At 39.2% G+C, this 17,722-nt stretch overlaps 1 protein-coding gene across 1 annotated transcript in view; it reads left to right on the top strand.

The window, feature by feature from the left end:
* Positions 1-6,471, top strand: part of LOC126455916 (suppressor of lurcher protein 1-like) — a 170,056-nt gene extending 163,585 nt beyond the window's left edge. The window contains exon 6 of the mRNA XM_050091673.1: positions 3,887-6,471. Within this exon, the coding sequence (XP_049947630.1) occupies positions 3,887-3,942 (56 nt within the window). The 3' untranslated portion in view covers positions 3,943-6,471. The remainder of the gene's footprint in view (positions 1-3,886) is intronic.
* Positions 6,472-17,722: the final 11,251 nt, after the last annotated feature.

Raw genomic sequence — 17,722 nt, 5'->3', positions numbered from 1 at the left:
TACTAATGCTTTAATGCGGAACCGATTTGCGTTGAAAAACAATTAGTTCCAATTTTGGCCACCAGGTGGAAATTTGGCGCTGTGAACGCAAGAAAGAGGTATATAAATATTTCCATATGTAATTGATTATGAACAGGACGTGGATCAGAAAGGTACAAAGAAGGGAGAAAGTCATTCTGTTGATATTATTAACCAATGCTTACACAGTTTGTTCAATGTCACCACCAAAGAACCGACGAGACGCTGCATCGTAAAGGTCGCAGCATTTCCGGTGGAATGTATGTAACGTGTTCCTGTATGCTGGCCTTCAGATTAGACGCCAAACGTGTCCCTGGTAAAAGCATTGTTTTTGATATGCAGGTGTGCCGAGTCACTTCGTAAACAGTGCAACCAGGGCTGCGAGGAGTCTACTGTCAGCGACATAAACAGGCATTCAAGGAGGGGTCGTATATCACTGTTAGTTTTCGGACAACTAGGTCACTTGTGAATTTTGTTCAGCGGGCATTAGGCAGTGATCCAAGACGTATTTCTCAGCCCGAGGTTTCGGTTTCTAATGCTGGAGACATCGTCAGAGGCCATAACGGCTCAGAAAGTAGTTACAACCTCAAACAAGCTCAGCAATCCGAGCTGTTCATACGTATGCACGCAACGTTTGGTTCGTGACGTCATGAGACCGATGGCTGAAGTCGCGCAACCGCGCCGACGTATGTTGCGGACCTTGTTGGAGATTGCAGCTGCATTCTGAGTCGTTTTAGCCCCTGGTGGTTTCCCAAGTATTGGAAGACGACTCATTAATCAGAGAAATATGTCATGTGTTATGACTTGACGAAATTACGATCGTCCGGTCATATCTGAAGGTTCTTTGATTGGCCAGGGAGATGGCTTATCGGGCTACAACACCTGAGACAGCAATTAACTTTATTACAAGGAGGATAAAAAGACGTACTTGACTTTATATAGCCGGCCGGGGTGGTCGAGCGGTTCTAGGCGCTACAGTCAGGAACCGCGGAACCGCTACGGTAGCAGGTTCGAATCCTGCATCGGGCATGGATTTGTGTGATGTCCTTAGTTAGTTAGGTTTAAGTAGTTCTAAGTTCTAGGGGAATGATGATCTCAGACGTTAAGTCCCATAGTGCTCAGAGCCATTTGAAACATTTAACTTTAAATAGTCCAGGAGAGTGTCGAACACTTACTTCTGTCTTTGACAGTAAAAAATCACCTTTTGCACACAATTATACGTACAAGTTCATCATTTACAAAAGCACAGATCCATCTGAAACTTGAGTAACAGTCGTAATCTAACTAGATGATATTGGCTGCTTCATCAGAGATCACCAACTGGGTCAGAGTGACTCTGTGCTCGCCTCTATATAGAACTCTATGTGATGGCACAGGGAGTATCTCCAGGAACGCCTCCATTGGTCGTTGCGGATTGCAGCGAGACATCAGTGCGCGATGTTGACTTTCGTGAACCACCGTGATCTACGAATGAAATCACAGCGTAGACCAAAGCTTAATGCCTATAAAACAAAATTCGCCAGAGACTCAAATACCAGTAGTGAAAGCCTTAGTTGTTAGATGGACCCCCAAAACGTTCATTCAGCAGACTAATCGAAAATGATTTTATTCCCTGTGCACAGAGGTCCATTTTCTCGCAGTGTATGAGAGTGCTATCTTCAGGTTATATTTTGACAGTGTTGGTTGTTTGTGGTGTCACGATTGTGACCTATGACGAGAGAAAGCAGTCGCATGGTCTTCTTCTCTCCAACACCGCCAATGGGGTCGCCGAACTAATTGGCCCGTCAGTGCCGCATTTGCTCACTCCATGACACACTGCAGAGAAGTCTATTATTCAGTCGACCTCACTGAAGCAAAGTCTTGTTAATCAGGAACTTTACGCCACCATTTCTCCTCTTTTCGATGATCAAATAATAACGTTTTTCTTCTGTGCAAAGCATTATTTACCTGTTACGTCACGTTATGCATTTAAGTGAACCCTTTCGTCTGCCCACTACGTCTGAATCTTCAAAATATCATAAGACGTTATAACGAATTAATCGTAATGATGTAGTTCCATTACAATGCCTTGTTCGCCAAATGCCCAGTTGTTTTAAATTTAGGTGGGTAGTGAAGAGCTCAACACTGCTGTTTCAAGTGATGGCAGCTTGGAGTGAATTGAAAATGAGACTGATTAGATGAAGAATTGAGTCTGGGACGGATGTGCACGTCACCTAATGGTTTTGTAGAGTAGTAAAACAACGAGCTCTTTTAATGAGTAAAACCAGCGTCCATGCGATTTTTATCGAGGCTAGAATTAAGTACTAGGGGATTTAAAAGAATGTTTTCGTGTTAGAGAACATAGTCTTTACCAAAACTAAAAACGAAGTTTCACAGTTTTGGTGATATTTCGATGATCGAGTGTTACAATAGCTGTCCGTCTATTGACGCCGCAGGAGGCGTACCATCTGCCATCTGATGTTTGCTATCTTATACGTCCTTCAGTGCTCCTTGTCGAAGTATCAGAAACACAGGTGAACACACCCAACTGGTTGTGGATTTGGTCCCATGTACATTCTATATTCCAACAACCTTAAAACTCCCCTTAACCACCAAGGTGAATTTGACGCTGAGACAATAATACTCCGTCTTCTGGAGCAATACATCGTTCATTATACGTTTCAATTATGTGCCGTCATACCAGGTACAGAAAATGGTATGTTTTCCCATCGTCTATAACGTACAGCAAATTTATTTCCGCAGTGGTAGGGTTAACGATTACTGATATTAATTTCTCGTTCAGAAATTACTGGTGAAGAAAGACCTGTAGGTCATAACCCAAGGTCTTTTTATTTCCGATCATATCCTTATAAAACTTTTTTTAGTTTTCACCATTATTATTTCTTGTCAGAATACGGGACAATTGTAATTAAACATCATTTACAGTTTTGCTCCTTGCACACTGGACCCTCCCAGACTCCAAATCGACATAACAATAACCAAAATGTGCGTAAGAAAAAATGGTTCAAATGGCTCTTAGCACTATGGGGCTTAACATCTGAGGTCATCAGTCCCCTAGACTTAGAACTACTTAAACCTAACTAACGTAAGGACATCACCCACATCCAGGCAAGAGGCAGGATTCGAACCGGCGACCGTAGCAGCAGCGCGTTTGCGGACTGAAGCGCCTAAAACTGCTCGGCCACAGCGGCCGGCGTGCGTAATACTAAACTAGGATGGAGGAAAAATTAAATAATAATTTTCAGTCAATAGCTTGTTGAACATTAACATCACACTAATACAGACAATAGGTTATAATTTAACATTAACACAGAGAGAATACTGAAAGTAACCAAAATGTATTTGTACTTCAGAGTCAGTCACTTAAAATATTGTAATCTAGCTATGAATTCAAACTTCATGCTGTTGGATCTGGACACCAGATTAAATATCTGTACCAGGAAATCAACTTAAACATTTAAAAAATTTCTCAAGTTACGTAATTCAAATGACAGAATGATTCCTTTAATGTGGTTGTGATATGTTTAATATCCAATTCATGCATGATCCGAATTCCTTTTCCTTTGTTAAAGAACTTTTAATTGACAACACGTTAAACCGTAATGCCACTTTCTTTTGTTTTGCTTCCTTCTAGTTTTTCTTACGCCACCAAAGGAACAAAACAGTCTTTTTATGTATGTCCCATAACAATGTCAAACCATCACTCTGCCAATCAAACGGCTAAGTGTACGACCTTCCCATGGAAGCAATGAAAGTAGCTTTAAGTATAATGCATGGCAGTATAAAATCTTGTACTAGTCCTGAATGACCATAATTTGTCTATGTTTAAGTGTGTTACATATATGACAATCACCAACTCTATTCACAGGAAATGCAGTCTGCTGGGCCTTGGTACTCCTCAGCATCTTCTCCCTGCTGTGCTGATGTCAACTCTTGAAACAACGAGTGCAGATGTAACACAGTGCTTATAACTAAAATGGTTTATTTACTTTTCTCTCTCTGATGCTCATTTGCGAGCGCATGGACAACCTTTTCGTAAGTGCTGAACAGAAGGACAATCAACAATGCTACAATAGATTATAGCCTCTACTTAGAAAACACTGTACATAAAAGTTATTTGTAACTGTTCTTAATACCGCAGGTACCACATGCGTGGGAACAAAGTAATGTTGAAAATTACTAAAGTTTATTTGTAGACAGACTTCGTTATGTAAATAGTTTAGCACATGTTAAGGCAAAACTCAATGTAAGAGTAGTTTGTTAAACGTGTGTGCCAATTCAGAAATATATGACCAATATGGAAGTGTTGATTATTTTAATAGAAGCGAAGGTATTGCTAAACGGAACTACATTATTTTAAAAGATACGTCACATTTCAATATTACGAGGTCACTGCCACAGATCGAATATTTTAATCATCCTAACTGCATCCAAAACTCATACTACATACTTTTAGTATATAATCTTTCATTATAGTTTCTACGTGTGAGTATTTAAAATTGCAGCAATAACATCTGTTCTTCCATTACCCTGTATTTAAGCTCACCACGAGTTTCCCTCAGACAGGAGAACAGTGGTATTTTTTCAAGCCAAAAATAAATTATTTAGACTTGTTTCTACATGGGTTACATCTAGAAGAACAAACTACAATTGTCAATCCCCTTGAAACACAACACGTTGTCGTTGCCTCGCACTATGCACAGTAGCGTCATTAGTATATGCTAATAACTTTATTGTGCTTCTGATGATAGCTGCTTGTGGAAACTGTGTTGGATAGTTATGAAGAGGAGCATTTTGTAATTATTCAAAAAGTTGAATTCTGTTGACAGCGTAAAGAAATTGGTGATGTACCTTAGCACGAACTCCGTGACGCCTGTAAACGAAAGTAGAATATGAATAACATCTGTGTATTTTGCACCTTAAGTGTGTTCGGTCATATCTATCACTACGCAACACAAGAAGTTAATGTCCTCTCACAGATAGAACGTGTATACTAACGAAAACCTTTCAGCATGAAATTCTGATGGTTATACAATGAGAGTACCTGTCGCTCACAAAATAAATAATAATACGGCAAAAATTATATTTATAGTGTCTGAAACAAATAACGTAGAAGAGAAACGCGAAACAGCACTGAATGCAGCAGTATCTTAATGAAGTGAAGTTCTGTATGTCCTCATAACGTCGCCTTAGGTGTTGATTCAGTGGATCTCTCATCTGATGTTTACAACAGTTTGCGTCCATAACGATGTATTTTGTTATATCATCTGCACTGTGAACAGGAATTACTGCAGCTCTGCGATGGAACCATCAGACATAAATTACATGCATTTATGAACAGTGAGATTTCAAAATAAGAATAATCAAATTTTCAGTGTAACATTGCTTCATAATTGCGAAAACATAGATACTATGCTGTGAGAAGATTTCAATATTCCAGTCTGTTCTTTGATCATAAACTAATTTACTTACACTTACCGCTTAGGTTGCCCATGGCGTCAATTAACACTGTTCCCAGTCATGTATTCTTCTTGCTCAGTTGAGTAAACTTGTTCTGTATGCACTGCATTACTTGCAAATCTTTTGCCAGCACTTCTTATAAAATCTGTGAAAACTTAGCAGGTTTTAGCATTATTACACGATCATATTTGTGAAAATGTTTTTGCTATTTTTTGTAAAATATTATTTCTTAATATGTGAAATTAAATGATCTGAACACAATAACTCACATTACAAAAAAAGTGACAAACAGTATCATAAATTCCAGACGCTTTTTAAAGTGCTTCAAGTAACTAGTACAAGGTCCATACTGATCCACTGTTAATGTCTAAGGAAATTATTATTCTTTAACACACTATACATTATGCTACAGAAGGAACATGTTTCAAGTTGATGTCCAGAACCAAACATTTACCTAAAACTTGAGTAACGTATTGCTTGACTGCTGTAATTAGTCACTGAGAATCTCATAAACTGTAATCATTACTGTCATTATTTCTGCTAATATATCACAACCAAACCTTTGTGTTATATACAACAAAGTAAATTCATTCAATTTTTTCACAGAATTTCTAACTAATGATGGATAAATTGCTGAATTTTAAATTGTACCAAAAATTTTGTGTTTGTCCAAACACTGGTCTAGCTCGATAGGTTGCAAAGAGACTGGAAATACACATAAAGATACTCCTTAGTTAGTACTGCTACAGAGTTGTGATGCAGATGCGTTAAGTCTACTGTAGCTGTTCCTGTAAGTCTGCCTTGTGTAACTGATTCACAATAGTTGCAGTTATGCATATGTATCTATATATTGTATTTCATAATTCTTTATAAGAATTTTCGTTTTATAAACATTAGTAATCCTGTACTGTAGTTTCTTTTCCTATGAACATGTTACTTATATTTTACACAAATTCGATTTAAACTGACATCGCTTAAATTTGCATAAAGTTTACAAGCATTATGAAATCAGTTCCCTGAAACGAAAACATCTGTTCTATTTTCTAATAACCAAACCTTTGAAGTTTCATATTTCTAAACAGATTTTATACTGTGATCCCTTGACATAATTTCACAATAAATTTTGTTATGTCTCATTTTTGAAAATGAATTTTATACTAATACTGGTACTGTCAGTTCACTAACTAGATATCAACCTGCTTGCAGCAGAATATATTAATAAAAGTGTTTCTAATATTTGTGTACTTATTTGTCGAGCGTTTGGGGAATAAGATATGAAAGAGGAAGCCATTTATGACAATTTTTTGTCGAATAACTATAATTTAACGGTGAACTTCCAGATAAATCTTGTGATTTGATCTATGATTTTTATCTTCATGGTATTCACGAGCTTAATATCTCTCTTAAAATTGTATATACTAACACATTTGCAGTTCTGAAGGTAGGATTTCTTAAAAGTATTTAAGTAAATGACGCCTGACAGCTTTAAACAGCACTCACTACGGCAGTGGGCATTACCAACAGCACACAAATCTTGTGCACTGTGTAAAACATGTGAGTTAGAACCCCAAAAGATATTGAGCGAGGTTAATGCATTGTAAAAATAAATCGAAAAGTATGAGTGCCCAACTCACACTTATATTGTTTATGAGCACTTTTAGTTGTAATGTTGTACAATCTGTAAATCTCTTAAAAGAATATTTGTAACCCAGATTACTGAGAAACATATCATAATGTTTAATAACGAAAATAAATGGTTGTTTGATTGGAAATTTTACGTCATGATTGTCCATTTTGTTATTTGGTACATAAATACTATTGTTAAGCTTAGCTCGTTCAGATTGTGGTAGAGTTTCTTTCTATAGTTGCTCTGAAACTCTATTTAAAAATTCTCACACACAGCCTATGTTATGCATCTGCTACTTCCTTGAACCGTACACTGCTTAAACATCCAATGAGATGAGTCCTCTATTATCACAGTTTCCACTATAATTAATCTAACAATTGCAGACACTTTCCAAAAAGTACTTTGTAATTAATGGTGTGTCTTTGTAAGAAGCACCTCCCCCACAGTTTTGGCAGACAAACAACTTGAATTTGAGATAAATTTTTCTGTGTGTCATTAGAGATAAACATAGCTTCCAAAGTGTTTAAATCCAATTAGACCACAGTACTGTATTTTAAGTCAAAAGAAATTTTATTGTTCCTCTAACAACAACAATTTAATAAAAAATGTAGAAATGTATGTATTTAAGGCTAACATCACTGTCATACAGCTTGTTTCCTTTATGCTGTCAAGTTGGATGGAATCACTCGCTTTATATTCAAATGTCACGCTTTTGAAAAAAGGAAGATGGGGGATATGTTACAGAGTTAACCAATATGAAACTTTCTGAGAGATTAAATGTGTGTGTGGGATTTTGAGATGTAACCAGTCTGTTACTTCTCTCAGACAATACTCTCAGTGATCAAGTTATTCAGATGAGTCCCACTGCTTGACTTAAACGTTCATTCCACGAGTATCTTATTTGTACTAACCCCCGCAAGTATCATCTAACGAAGAAACATTTTTATAGGCACACCTACACCAAATCATCATTCTTGAGGATTAGACGGAGAGAAAGAGGAAAAGTGAAATGACTAGATTTCGCCTAAGACATTTAACTAACAGATGCTGTCAGTAAGGTAAATAAAAAGAATCTTGACTTCAGCAATTCTATCGCACATTTCGAAATTAGTCAGAGGCAAACCTGTGGTGCTACTTCAAATTACGACGTATTTTGCGGGAGTTTTAAGGGTAATTCTAGTTCTAGGCTAGATCAAAGTGTAACTCCCCTGTATTGATCAAGCTCTCTAATAATTTACCACATGATGATACGTAATTCCTTTAGAACTTACTGCATATAAAGCTACATTAGAGTTGAAAATATTCTTATATTTTTGAAGAGTGAGAATACGATGCAAACAATCTTCTGTCGACACAATAAGGAAAGTGTGTGAACTCCACTGAGCTTCAAACACAGTTTTATGCTGGATATTCTGTAACACATGGGTGACACAATCATTTCCAATACTTTAAAAAGATGTTTGCAAATCTACCCATACAAAGAATACTGTACTAGGATCTAGTAATGGATTTTACACAACATAAAGCCATTTCTTCTCTCGATGGACATACAATTGAATTTATAACTGTGTGTCCCGTGCTGCATCACATGCCCTGTGTGAAATGCGATGCAGATTCAAACAGAAGTGTGTGTGTGTGTGTGTGTGTGTGTGTGTGTGTGTGTGTGTGTGCAGGATACTTTTCATCTGTTAATTACAATTTAAGTGATCTAACAAATTCACAATACACATCTCTTACGTCCAGCAAAGAAGGTAAGTACAGAAACATTAAAATTTACGAATAAATAAATAGGGGTCAAGACCTAGCCTTATAGGTAATATGTAGACAATCGCAATGGAAACAATATGTAACAGTGTTAGGTCAGCAGTAGGTACATCCACAGTCTCACAAATAAATACTACGGTAGATCCATAATCGCAGCTGAAGATGGCCTATATATAAGGCCAAAGTTTACTTACTGAAAAGTCGAGTATCTAAGCACAACAGACAATGATCATAGAAAAACACGCCATGCACAAAGATTTATAAATAGATTATCGTAATAAACTGTAGCTAAAAGAGGTAAACTATGTACAAAGCTCAACAAATGGCAACAGACAGGAAACAGCTTAATACATTTAAAAGAGATTAAGAAATTGCATTAAGCGCTGAAGAAGGTGAATAATAAGTATGGTCACGGAAGTGACGAAATATGTAGACAACTGATTAGATGTACATCTAAAGAAATCTCATTAATATTTTTAAACAAAAATAACAGAAAATACCATAATGCTACAGACATTCCATTGTAGAATTTATTTTTCAGTTGCGAGAACGAGGAACTAAAAATATGTGCATATGTTGCTGCCCAACATAATATATAAGTTACATTTAAAAACAATGGAGAGTTGACGAAAGTATTAGGAAGTATCTTGCTAAACCAACAAACTAGTTTATATACGGGATATTCATGCACATATTACATTTTGAGTGTTATGCACTTGTCAAGAGATACTGAGAATATAAAAAACTAGTAAGATTTATATGTTAATTAAGCCACCACTCAATGAATTTAGCCAGAAAAAATGGGTTCTTAGTGGAAGGCAAACAGGTTAGGACAACACTTACTGCTCCTAATAAAAACGAGACACACAGATTGAGAAATAACTTTTGCATAAACAAAGATGTAATGTTCGATTTATTACGGATTTATGTAGGTCTAGAAACTAGTTTAAATTAAATGTCTTTGTTAAGCGGGAACAATTGACTTTAGTGCAGAAAATTACTTTCATTCAAACCAATTACAGTAATTAATTTGAGTGTAACATATGCAGTACACAAATACAAGGAACCACCTGTGATAATGAGGCATTACAATTGGTTTCGAATTTTCCAGACAGATTAAAACTCTGGCAGACTGGGACTCGATCGTGGTCTTAGGTTCGTTTTCCGGCCCAATACAGAGTTTTAATTTGCTTGGGAGTTTCATATCGGCGCGCACTCCAATGGAGAGTGAAACTTTATTCTGGAAACAACTGCTCTCATTTGTAAGATATCTATTTTTGGCTGTGATTAATCTGATAGTGACATTAATACCATACCGTGATGTAATTAGCACAAAAGGCCTTATGTACTTCTACCACAAACCAATATTATTGTTAATAATGGCAAAGTCACTTTTCTAGGTATTGGTTATAAATTAAGGCAAATGGCACATTAATAGGAGACTCTTATTAGGACATTATACTTCTTCATCAAATTTCAATCAATTTGTTATTTCATCAGATGCCATGAGCCTTTAATGCAATGTGTGCGGGAAGGAGACGACTATTGTTGCTCTCAAACTATTCTTAATCTGTTCTCTTAATCTAACACAAACGCCTTACGAAGATGTTCTCGTGAACTTATGACAGATATGCAGCAAATTCGTAGTTCTTCCATTCGAATGGCTTGCAAGTCACTCAGAAGTGAAACAATAGTTGGAAGTAAACGAATGGAAATTGAGGATAATATATATTTAGACAAGTTCCTTGAATAAAACTTACTGTTCTTGTATGTGTACTATAGAGAATGCGTTGCGTGCTCGTTTTCCAGCCATCAACGAGCAGGTAGGTTTAGTTGAGCTCCAGATCCACAGTACGCAGAGCAGCACTCAGCACGAAGGTAAGAGCTTCCTTAAGAGACTTTCACTCTGTCTATGCACCAGCAAAGTTTCTTGCTGACTCATGTAGTCAGCACTTTAACAGGTTTACATTCCAATTCTATGGCACTGCAAAAGCTGATGTGCCTGAACTTGTTATGAAAACAGAGTGAAAAAAATATATAAAAAAGCAAAGAAAGACAAGACAAAAGCCAGCAATGTTCAAAAATCGAGGTACATTTCTCACAGAAAAAAGGCAATTTCACAAAATAGCAGCCTTAACATTCCAGCGCTTTTAACACTCTACTCCTCGATTGATACGAGAATAATATCTGCAGACATATAAGGATCACTAAAAATATAAATCTGTTGATTCCAGTGTCTAATTGTGTGTTCCTTTGGTTATCACAAATATGGATTTTGGAGATGTTCTAGAGATCTAGATTGTTTTGGTGTGTCATTAAAGAAGCTTTATATACACATCTGTTCGTAAATGTTACAGTACAAATTTTGTTTCACATAAGGTACCTTCACAATCAATATAGTTGAACTGAAATTCTCTACGTAAGTATCTTAGGAAAATATACTTGCTTGTGAATCTCGATAAATACAATGTTAGCTTGAGAGATGCAGACGTGACACAACCTGGATAAACTACTTTTGCCAAAGATATTTGGCGTCGCATGAAACAGTTGATGAGCAAATGAGTGTTAGGCCTTAATCTGTCTACAAATTCCAAAAACTTAATACTGCAAATATCTGCCAAAACACTAGAGAAAACGAGACTGATGTCTCGTAGACGTGAATGCCACCATGGAAAAGGACAGACAATCTGACATCTCAGCCAGATATTGGTCCTAGAAACACGGAGTTTGGAAGGAACATTTCTTACATAATGCGGACATCCACTAGAACTAAAAAAGTTAAACCCAGATCTTGAAGCAGGCCTTTACATAGGTTTATTTTTCGGGCGGACGGTGGGAGGGGAGAGATATATCAGAAAGCTAATTTTAGCTAGTGCGAGTTTTATATTTTAATGTAAATACAGATGAGATTAAACCGTTTAATATACAAGAGAGGCGGACGAGAATATTTGTTTTCATTCGCCGTAAATGATCCACACACGTGTTAATAGCTCAAATTTCAGAGAACTACTAGATAAATATTTATTTAATGTACAGCTGTGTTACTAAAGCTTCAGTTTCACGTAGCACGCAATAGAAAAGCAAATACGTCGAAAAATCCAAAGAAACTAACAGAAGGTTACAAATTTAAGTCATAATCATTTGCTATTTTTTCCTACGTGAAAGACATCTATTGTTTTACATAAGTTTGCTAATAACTCTAAGCCTATTCTGTTCTATTGCGAAATGTCCCAGACGCAGCATTGTTGCACCTAAATTTTTCCTTATGTGGCTAATTATAGCTATGGGCCTGGAAACAAATGAAGCTAATTAGCTCAGAACTGTCCTTGAGTGACCTGTTTTCAGCTACATGGAAACCTTTTCGCAAATACACAGTTAGCAACATTATGAAACTGTTCACCATCTACTCTGCTTTACAAGAACTGAAGTCTCTTATAGTTTCGTGAATCTTCCTCTGTTTTCATCAACTTCTTTACGCCTGAAACTCCTTTCAGTGACTTGCAGTCACAATCAAGAATGAAAAACACTAAGAAAACATTTTGATACTAGAAAATTTCCATTTTATCTAGTACAAGGCCGAATATTTCGGTGCACGGAGTCAGGGGGCCCTGCCCCTCCGACCCTGCGTGCTGATCTGTCCTGAAGGTCATGAAAAGTCGCCCAGCCACCTTGTCACTCTCTGTCACGTGACGCCAAGCCGATGCCGTGCGGAGAGTCATGGGGTCAGCACACCACTCTCCAGGCCGTTTTAGACTTTCCAGACGTTAGGGCCACTAAATCTTATTCAAATAGCTCGTTAACTGGCATCACGAAGCTGATTGCACTCTGTTCCAGTACTCCCACAAAGTAAAAATCCCTGTCGTTACCGGTTATTGAACCAGGGTCCTGTGCATGAGAGTCAGATGCGCTGACCAATTTTCTTTTCTCTCCTACTTCTACATCTACATCTACATGATTACTCTGCAATTCACATTTAAGTGCTTGGCAGAGGGTCCATCGAACCACAATCATACTATCTCCCTACCATTCCACTCCCGAACAGCGCTCGGGAAAAACGAACACCTAAACCTTTCTGTTCGAGCTCTCATTTCTCTTATTTTGATGATCATTTCTACCTATGTAGGTTGGGCTCAACAAAATATTTTCGCATTCGGAAGAGAAAGTTGGTGACTGAAATTTCGTAAATAGATCTCGCCGCGACGAAAAACGTCTTTGCTCTAGTGACTTCCATCCCAACTCGCGTATCATATCTGCCACACTCTCTCCCCTATTACAGTGCCTATTACGGGATAATACAAAACGAGCTGCCCTTTTTTGCACCCTTTCGATGTCCTCGGTCAATCCCACTTGGTAAGGATCTCACACCGCGCAGCAATATTCTAACAGAGGACGAACGAGTGCAGTGTAAGCTGTCTCTTTAGTGGACTTGTTGCATCTTCTAAGTGTCCTGCCAATGAAACGCAACCTTTGGCTCGCCTTCCCCACAATATTATCTATGTGGTCTTTCCAACTGAAGTTGTTTGTAATTTTTACACCCAGGTACTTAGTTGAATTGACAGCCTTGAGAACTGTACTATTTATCGAGTAATCGAATTCCAACGGATTTCTTTTGGAACTCATGTGGATCACCTCACACTTTTCGTTATTTAGCGTCAACTGCCACCTGCCACACCATACAGCAATCTTTTCTAAATCGCTTTGCAACTGATACTGGTCTTCGGATGACCTTACTAGACGGTAAATTACAGCATCATCTGCGAACAACCTAAGAGAACTGCTCAGATTGTCACCCAGGTCATTTATATAGATCAGGAGCAGCAGAGGTCCCAGGACGCTTCCCTGGGGAACACCTGATAGCACTTCAGTTTTACTCTATGATTTGCCGTCTATTACTACGAACTGCGACTATCCTGACAGGAAATCACGAATCCAGTCGCACAACTGAGACGATACCCCATAGGCCCGCAGCTTGATTAGAAGTCGCTTGTGAGTAACGGTGTCAAAAGCTTTCCGGAAATCTAGAAATAGGGAATCAACTTCAGATACCCTGTCGATAGCGGCCATTACTTCGTGCGAATAAAGAGTTAGCTGCGTTGCACAAGAACGATGTTTTCTGAAACCATGCTGATTACGTATCAATAGATCGTTCCCTTCGAGGTGATTGATAATGTTTGAATACAGTATATGCTCCAAAACCCTACTGCAAACCGACGTCAATGATATAGGTCTGTAGTTCGATGGATTACTCCTACTACCTTTCTTAAACACTGGTGCGACCTGCGCAATTTTCCAATCTGTAGGTACAGATCTATCGGTGAGCGAGCGGTTGTATATGACTGCTAAGTAGGGAGCTATTGTATCAGCGTAATCTGAAAGGAACCTAATCGGTATACAATCTGGACCTGAAGACTTGCCCGTATCAAGCGATTTGAGTTGTTTCGCAACCCCTAAGGTATCTACTTCTAAGAAACTCATGCTAGCAGCTGTTCGTGTTTCAAATTCTGGAATATTCCATTCGTCTTCCCTGGTGAAGGAATTTCGGAAAACTGCGTTCAATAACTCCGCTTTAGCGGCACAATCGTCGGTAACAGTACCATCGGCACTGCGCAGCGAAGGTATTGACTGCGTCTTGCCGCTTGTGTACTTTACATACAACCACAATTTCTTCGGATTTTCTACCAAATTTCGAGACAATGTTTCGTTGTGGAACCTAATAAAGGCATCTCGCATTGAAGTCCGTGCCAAATTTCGCGCGTCTGTAAATTTTAGCCAATCTTCGGGATTTCGCGTTCTTCTGAACTTCGCATGCTTTTTCCGTTGCCTCTGCAACAGCGTTCGGACCTGTTTTGTGTACCATGAGGGAGCAGTTCCTTCTCTTACCAATTTATGAGGTATGAATCTCTCAATTGCTCTTGCTACTATATCTTTGAATTTGAGCCACATCTCGTCTACATTTGTATAGTCAGTTCGGAAGGAATGGAGATTCTCTCTTAGGAAAGCTTCTAGTGACACTTTATCCTCTTTTTCAAATAAAATTATTTTGCGTTTGTTTCTGGTAGATTTGGAAGAAACGGTATTGAGCCTAGCTACAACGACCTTGTGATCACTAATCCCCGTATCAGTCATGATGCTCTCTATTAGCTCTGGATTGTTTGTGGCTAAGAGGTCAAGTGTGTTTTTGCAACCATTTACAATTCGCGTGGGTTCGTGGACTAACTGCTCGAAATAATTTTCGGAGAAAGCATTTAGGACAATCTCGGAAGATGTTTTCTGCCTGCCATCGGTTTTGACCACCTGTTTTCTCAGTAGTTTTTGGGATCCCACACCTCAGTCGGCAAAAGCGCAACGACTGTATGATCACTTTTTTGTTCGTCTGTGTGTCTGTCCGACAGTTAAGTCCTCTATTTGCCTAGGACTCGCAGAGGTATGGTTGAAATTTATGCCAAGTATTGGGGCTTATGGTTCCTTTGTGATGCAAATAATTTAAACATCTACACGTAAGAGCCAAAAACACTGGTTACCTGCCTAATATCCTGTAGGGCCCCTTCTAGCACGCAATACGACGTGGCATGGACTCAACTAATGACTGAAGTAGTACTGGAGGGAACTGACACCAAGCATCCTGCAGGGCTGTCCATAAATCCGTAAGAGTACGAGGGGGTGGAGATCTCTTCTGAACCGCACTTTGCAAGGCATCCCAGATATGCTGAATAATGTTCATTCTGGGGAGTTTGGTGGCCATGGGAAGAGTTCAAACTCAGAAGAGTGTTCCTAGAGCCAGTCTGTAGTAATTCTGAACGTGTGGGGAATCGCAGTGACCTACTGGAATTGCCCTAGCACGTCGGAATGCACAATTGATATGAATGGATGCAGGTGATCAGGCAGGATGCTTACGTACGTGTCACCTGTCAGAGTCGTATCTAAACGTATCAGGGGTCCCATATCACTCCAACTGCACACGCATCATACCATTACAGAGCCTTCACCACCTTGAACAGTCCCCTTACGACATACAGGGTCAATGGATTCATGACGTCGTCTCCATACCTGTACCCGTCCATCCGCTCGATACAATTTGAAACGAGACTCGTTCGATGAGGCAACATGTCTCCAGTCATCAACAGTCCAGGGTCGGCGTTGACAGGGCCAGGCAAGGCCTAAAGCTTTGTGTCGTGCAGTTATTTAAGGTACACTAGTGGTCCTTCAGCTCCGAAAGCCCATATCGATGATGTTTCGTTGAATAGTTCGCCCGCATCTCGTGGTCGTGCGGTAGCGTTCTCGCTTCCCACGCCCGGGTTCCCGGGTTCGATTCCCGGCGGGGTCAGGGATTTTCTCTGCCTCGTGATGGCTGGGTGTTGTGTGCTGTCCTTAGGTTAGTTAGGTTTAAGTAGTTCTAAGTTCTAGGGGACTGATGACCATAGATGTTAAGTCCCATAGTGCTCAGAGCCATTTGAACCATTTGAATAGTTCGCACGCTAACACTTGTTGATGGTGCAGCACCGAAATGTGCGACAGTCGGCGGAAGTGTTGTACCTCCGTTACGTTGATCGACTTTCTTCAGTCATCGTTGGTCCCGTTTTTGAGAAATCTTTTTCCGGCTGCAGTTATATGGGAGAGTTGATGTTTTACCGGATTCCCGATACACTCGTGAAATAGTAGTACGGGAAAATCCTCACTTCATCGCAACCTTGAAGATGCTGTGTCCCATCGCTCGTGCTCCGACTATAACATCACGTTATAACTCATTTATATATTTATAACCTGTATTGAAGAAGCAATAACCGATCTAACAACTGCGCCAGACACTAATTGTCTTATATAGGCGCTGCCGACCACAGCGCCGTATTCTAACTGTTTACATATCTCCGTATTTGAATGCGCATGCCTATACTAGTTTCTGTGGTGCTTCAGTGTACATCAGTGCAATCAAAAGGTACGTGTATTTGTGTCACCTATAGGATACTTCGCGTTGACCTAGAATCAAGTAATGTGGCAAGAAGCAAGGTTTCACAGTACATGCAAAGGAAAAAGCCCAAAACAATTAATTTTTTATTAAATTGTTAATTAGTTATTAAAAATATTTTTTGTTATTTGTCGTCCGTCTGCCTCAGAAACGGGTAGAGGTATCAAATAGAAATTTGCATCAATCTGCACACGTTGAGCTACCGTAACGGCAGCACTCTGCTACGGAGGCGGACCCATTGGAATTGGTGCCCGGGAGACTTCCCTCCCCCGTAACGCCACTACTGGAACTGGAATCCTCTCCCAAATATTTCCAGTTAGGATTCCCTCTGTCCCACTAACAGCTCGGCTGGTGTTTGGTTGCAAAGTGTCTGACTCTTCAATGGGTCATTATTCTAAATTTAGAGGTAGATTTAAAAGTTTTTATTAAAATAGCTACCGTATCGTGTTATACACTGACACTCAGCACACCATTTGTACACATACACTTTTAATATTTTTTTGGGGCGATGGACAGCATTTACCGAGAAGTTACTCTCAATCGCCCGTCCCGAGCATGGCTTACTGCAGGTTTCCCTTGCTTGTCTGGCGAGTGCCGGATCTACGAATCTCTACCTAAATTCCAACCTTGGGTCGTCCTTGGTCACACTGTCAGCCTACTGGGATACTGCCTGGCGTACACTGAGGCCAAAAAAGTAATGGGATACCTCTTAAAATCGTGTCGGACCTCTTTTTGCTCTGCGTAGTACAGGAACGCGACGTGACATGGGCTCAACAACTCGCTAGAAGTCCCCTGCAGAAATATTGAGCCATGCTGCTAACATAGCCTTCCCTAATGGCGATAATGTTATCGGCTCAGGATGTTGTGAGCAAGTTAACCTCTTGATTATG

Source organism: Schistocerca serialis, chromosome 2, assembly GCF_023864345.2.
Source record: "Schistocerca serialis cubense isolate TAMUIC-IGC-003099 chromosome 2, iqSchSeri2.2, whole genome shotgun sequence".
Lineage (NCBI taxonomy): Eukaryota > Metazoa > Arthropoda > Insecta > Orthoptera > Acrididae > Schistocerca > Schistocerca serialis.
This window is presented reverse-complemented; position numbering and strand designations above follow the sequence as displayed.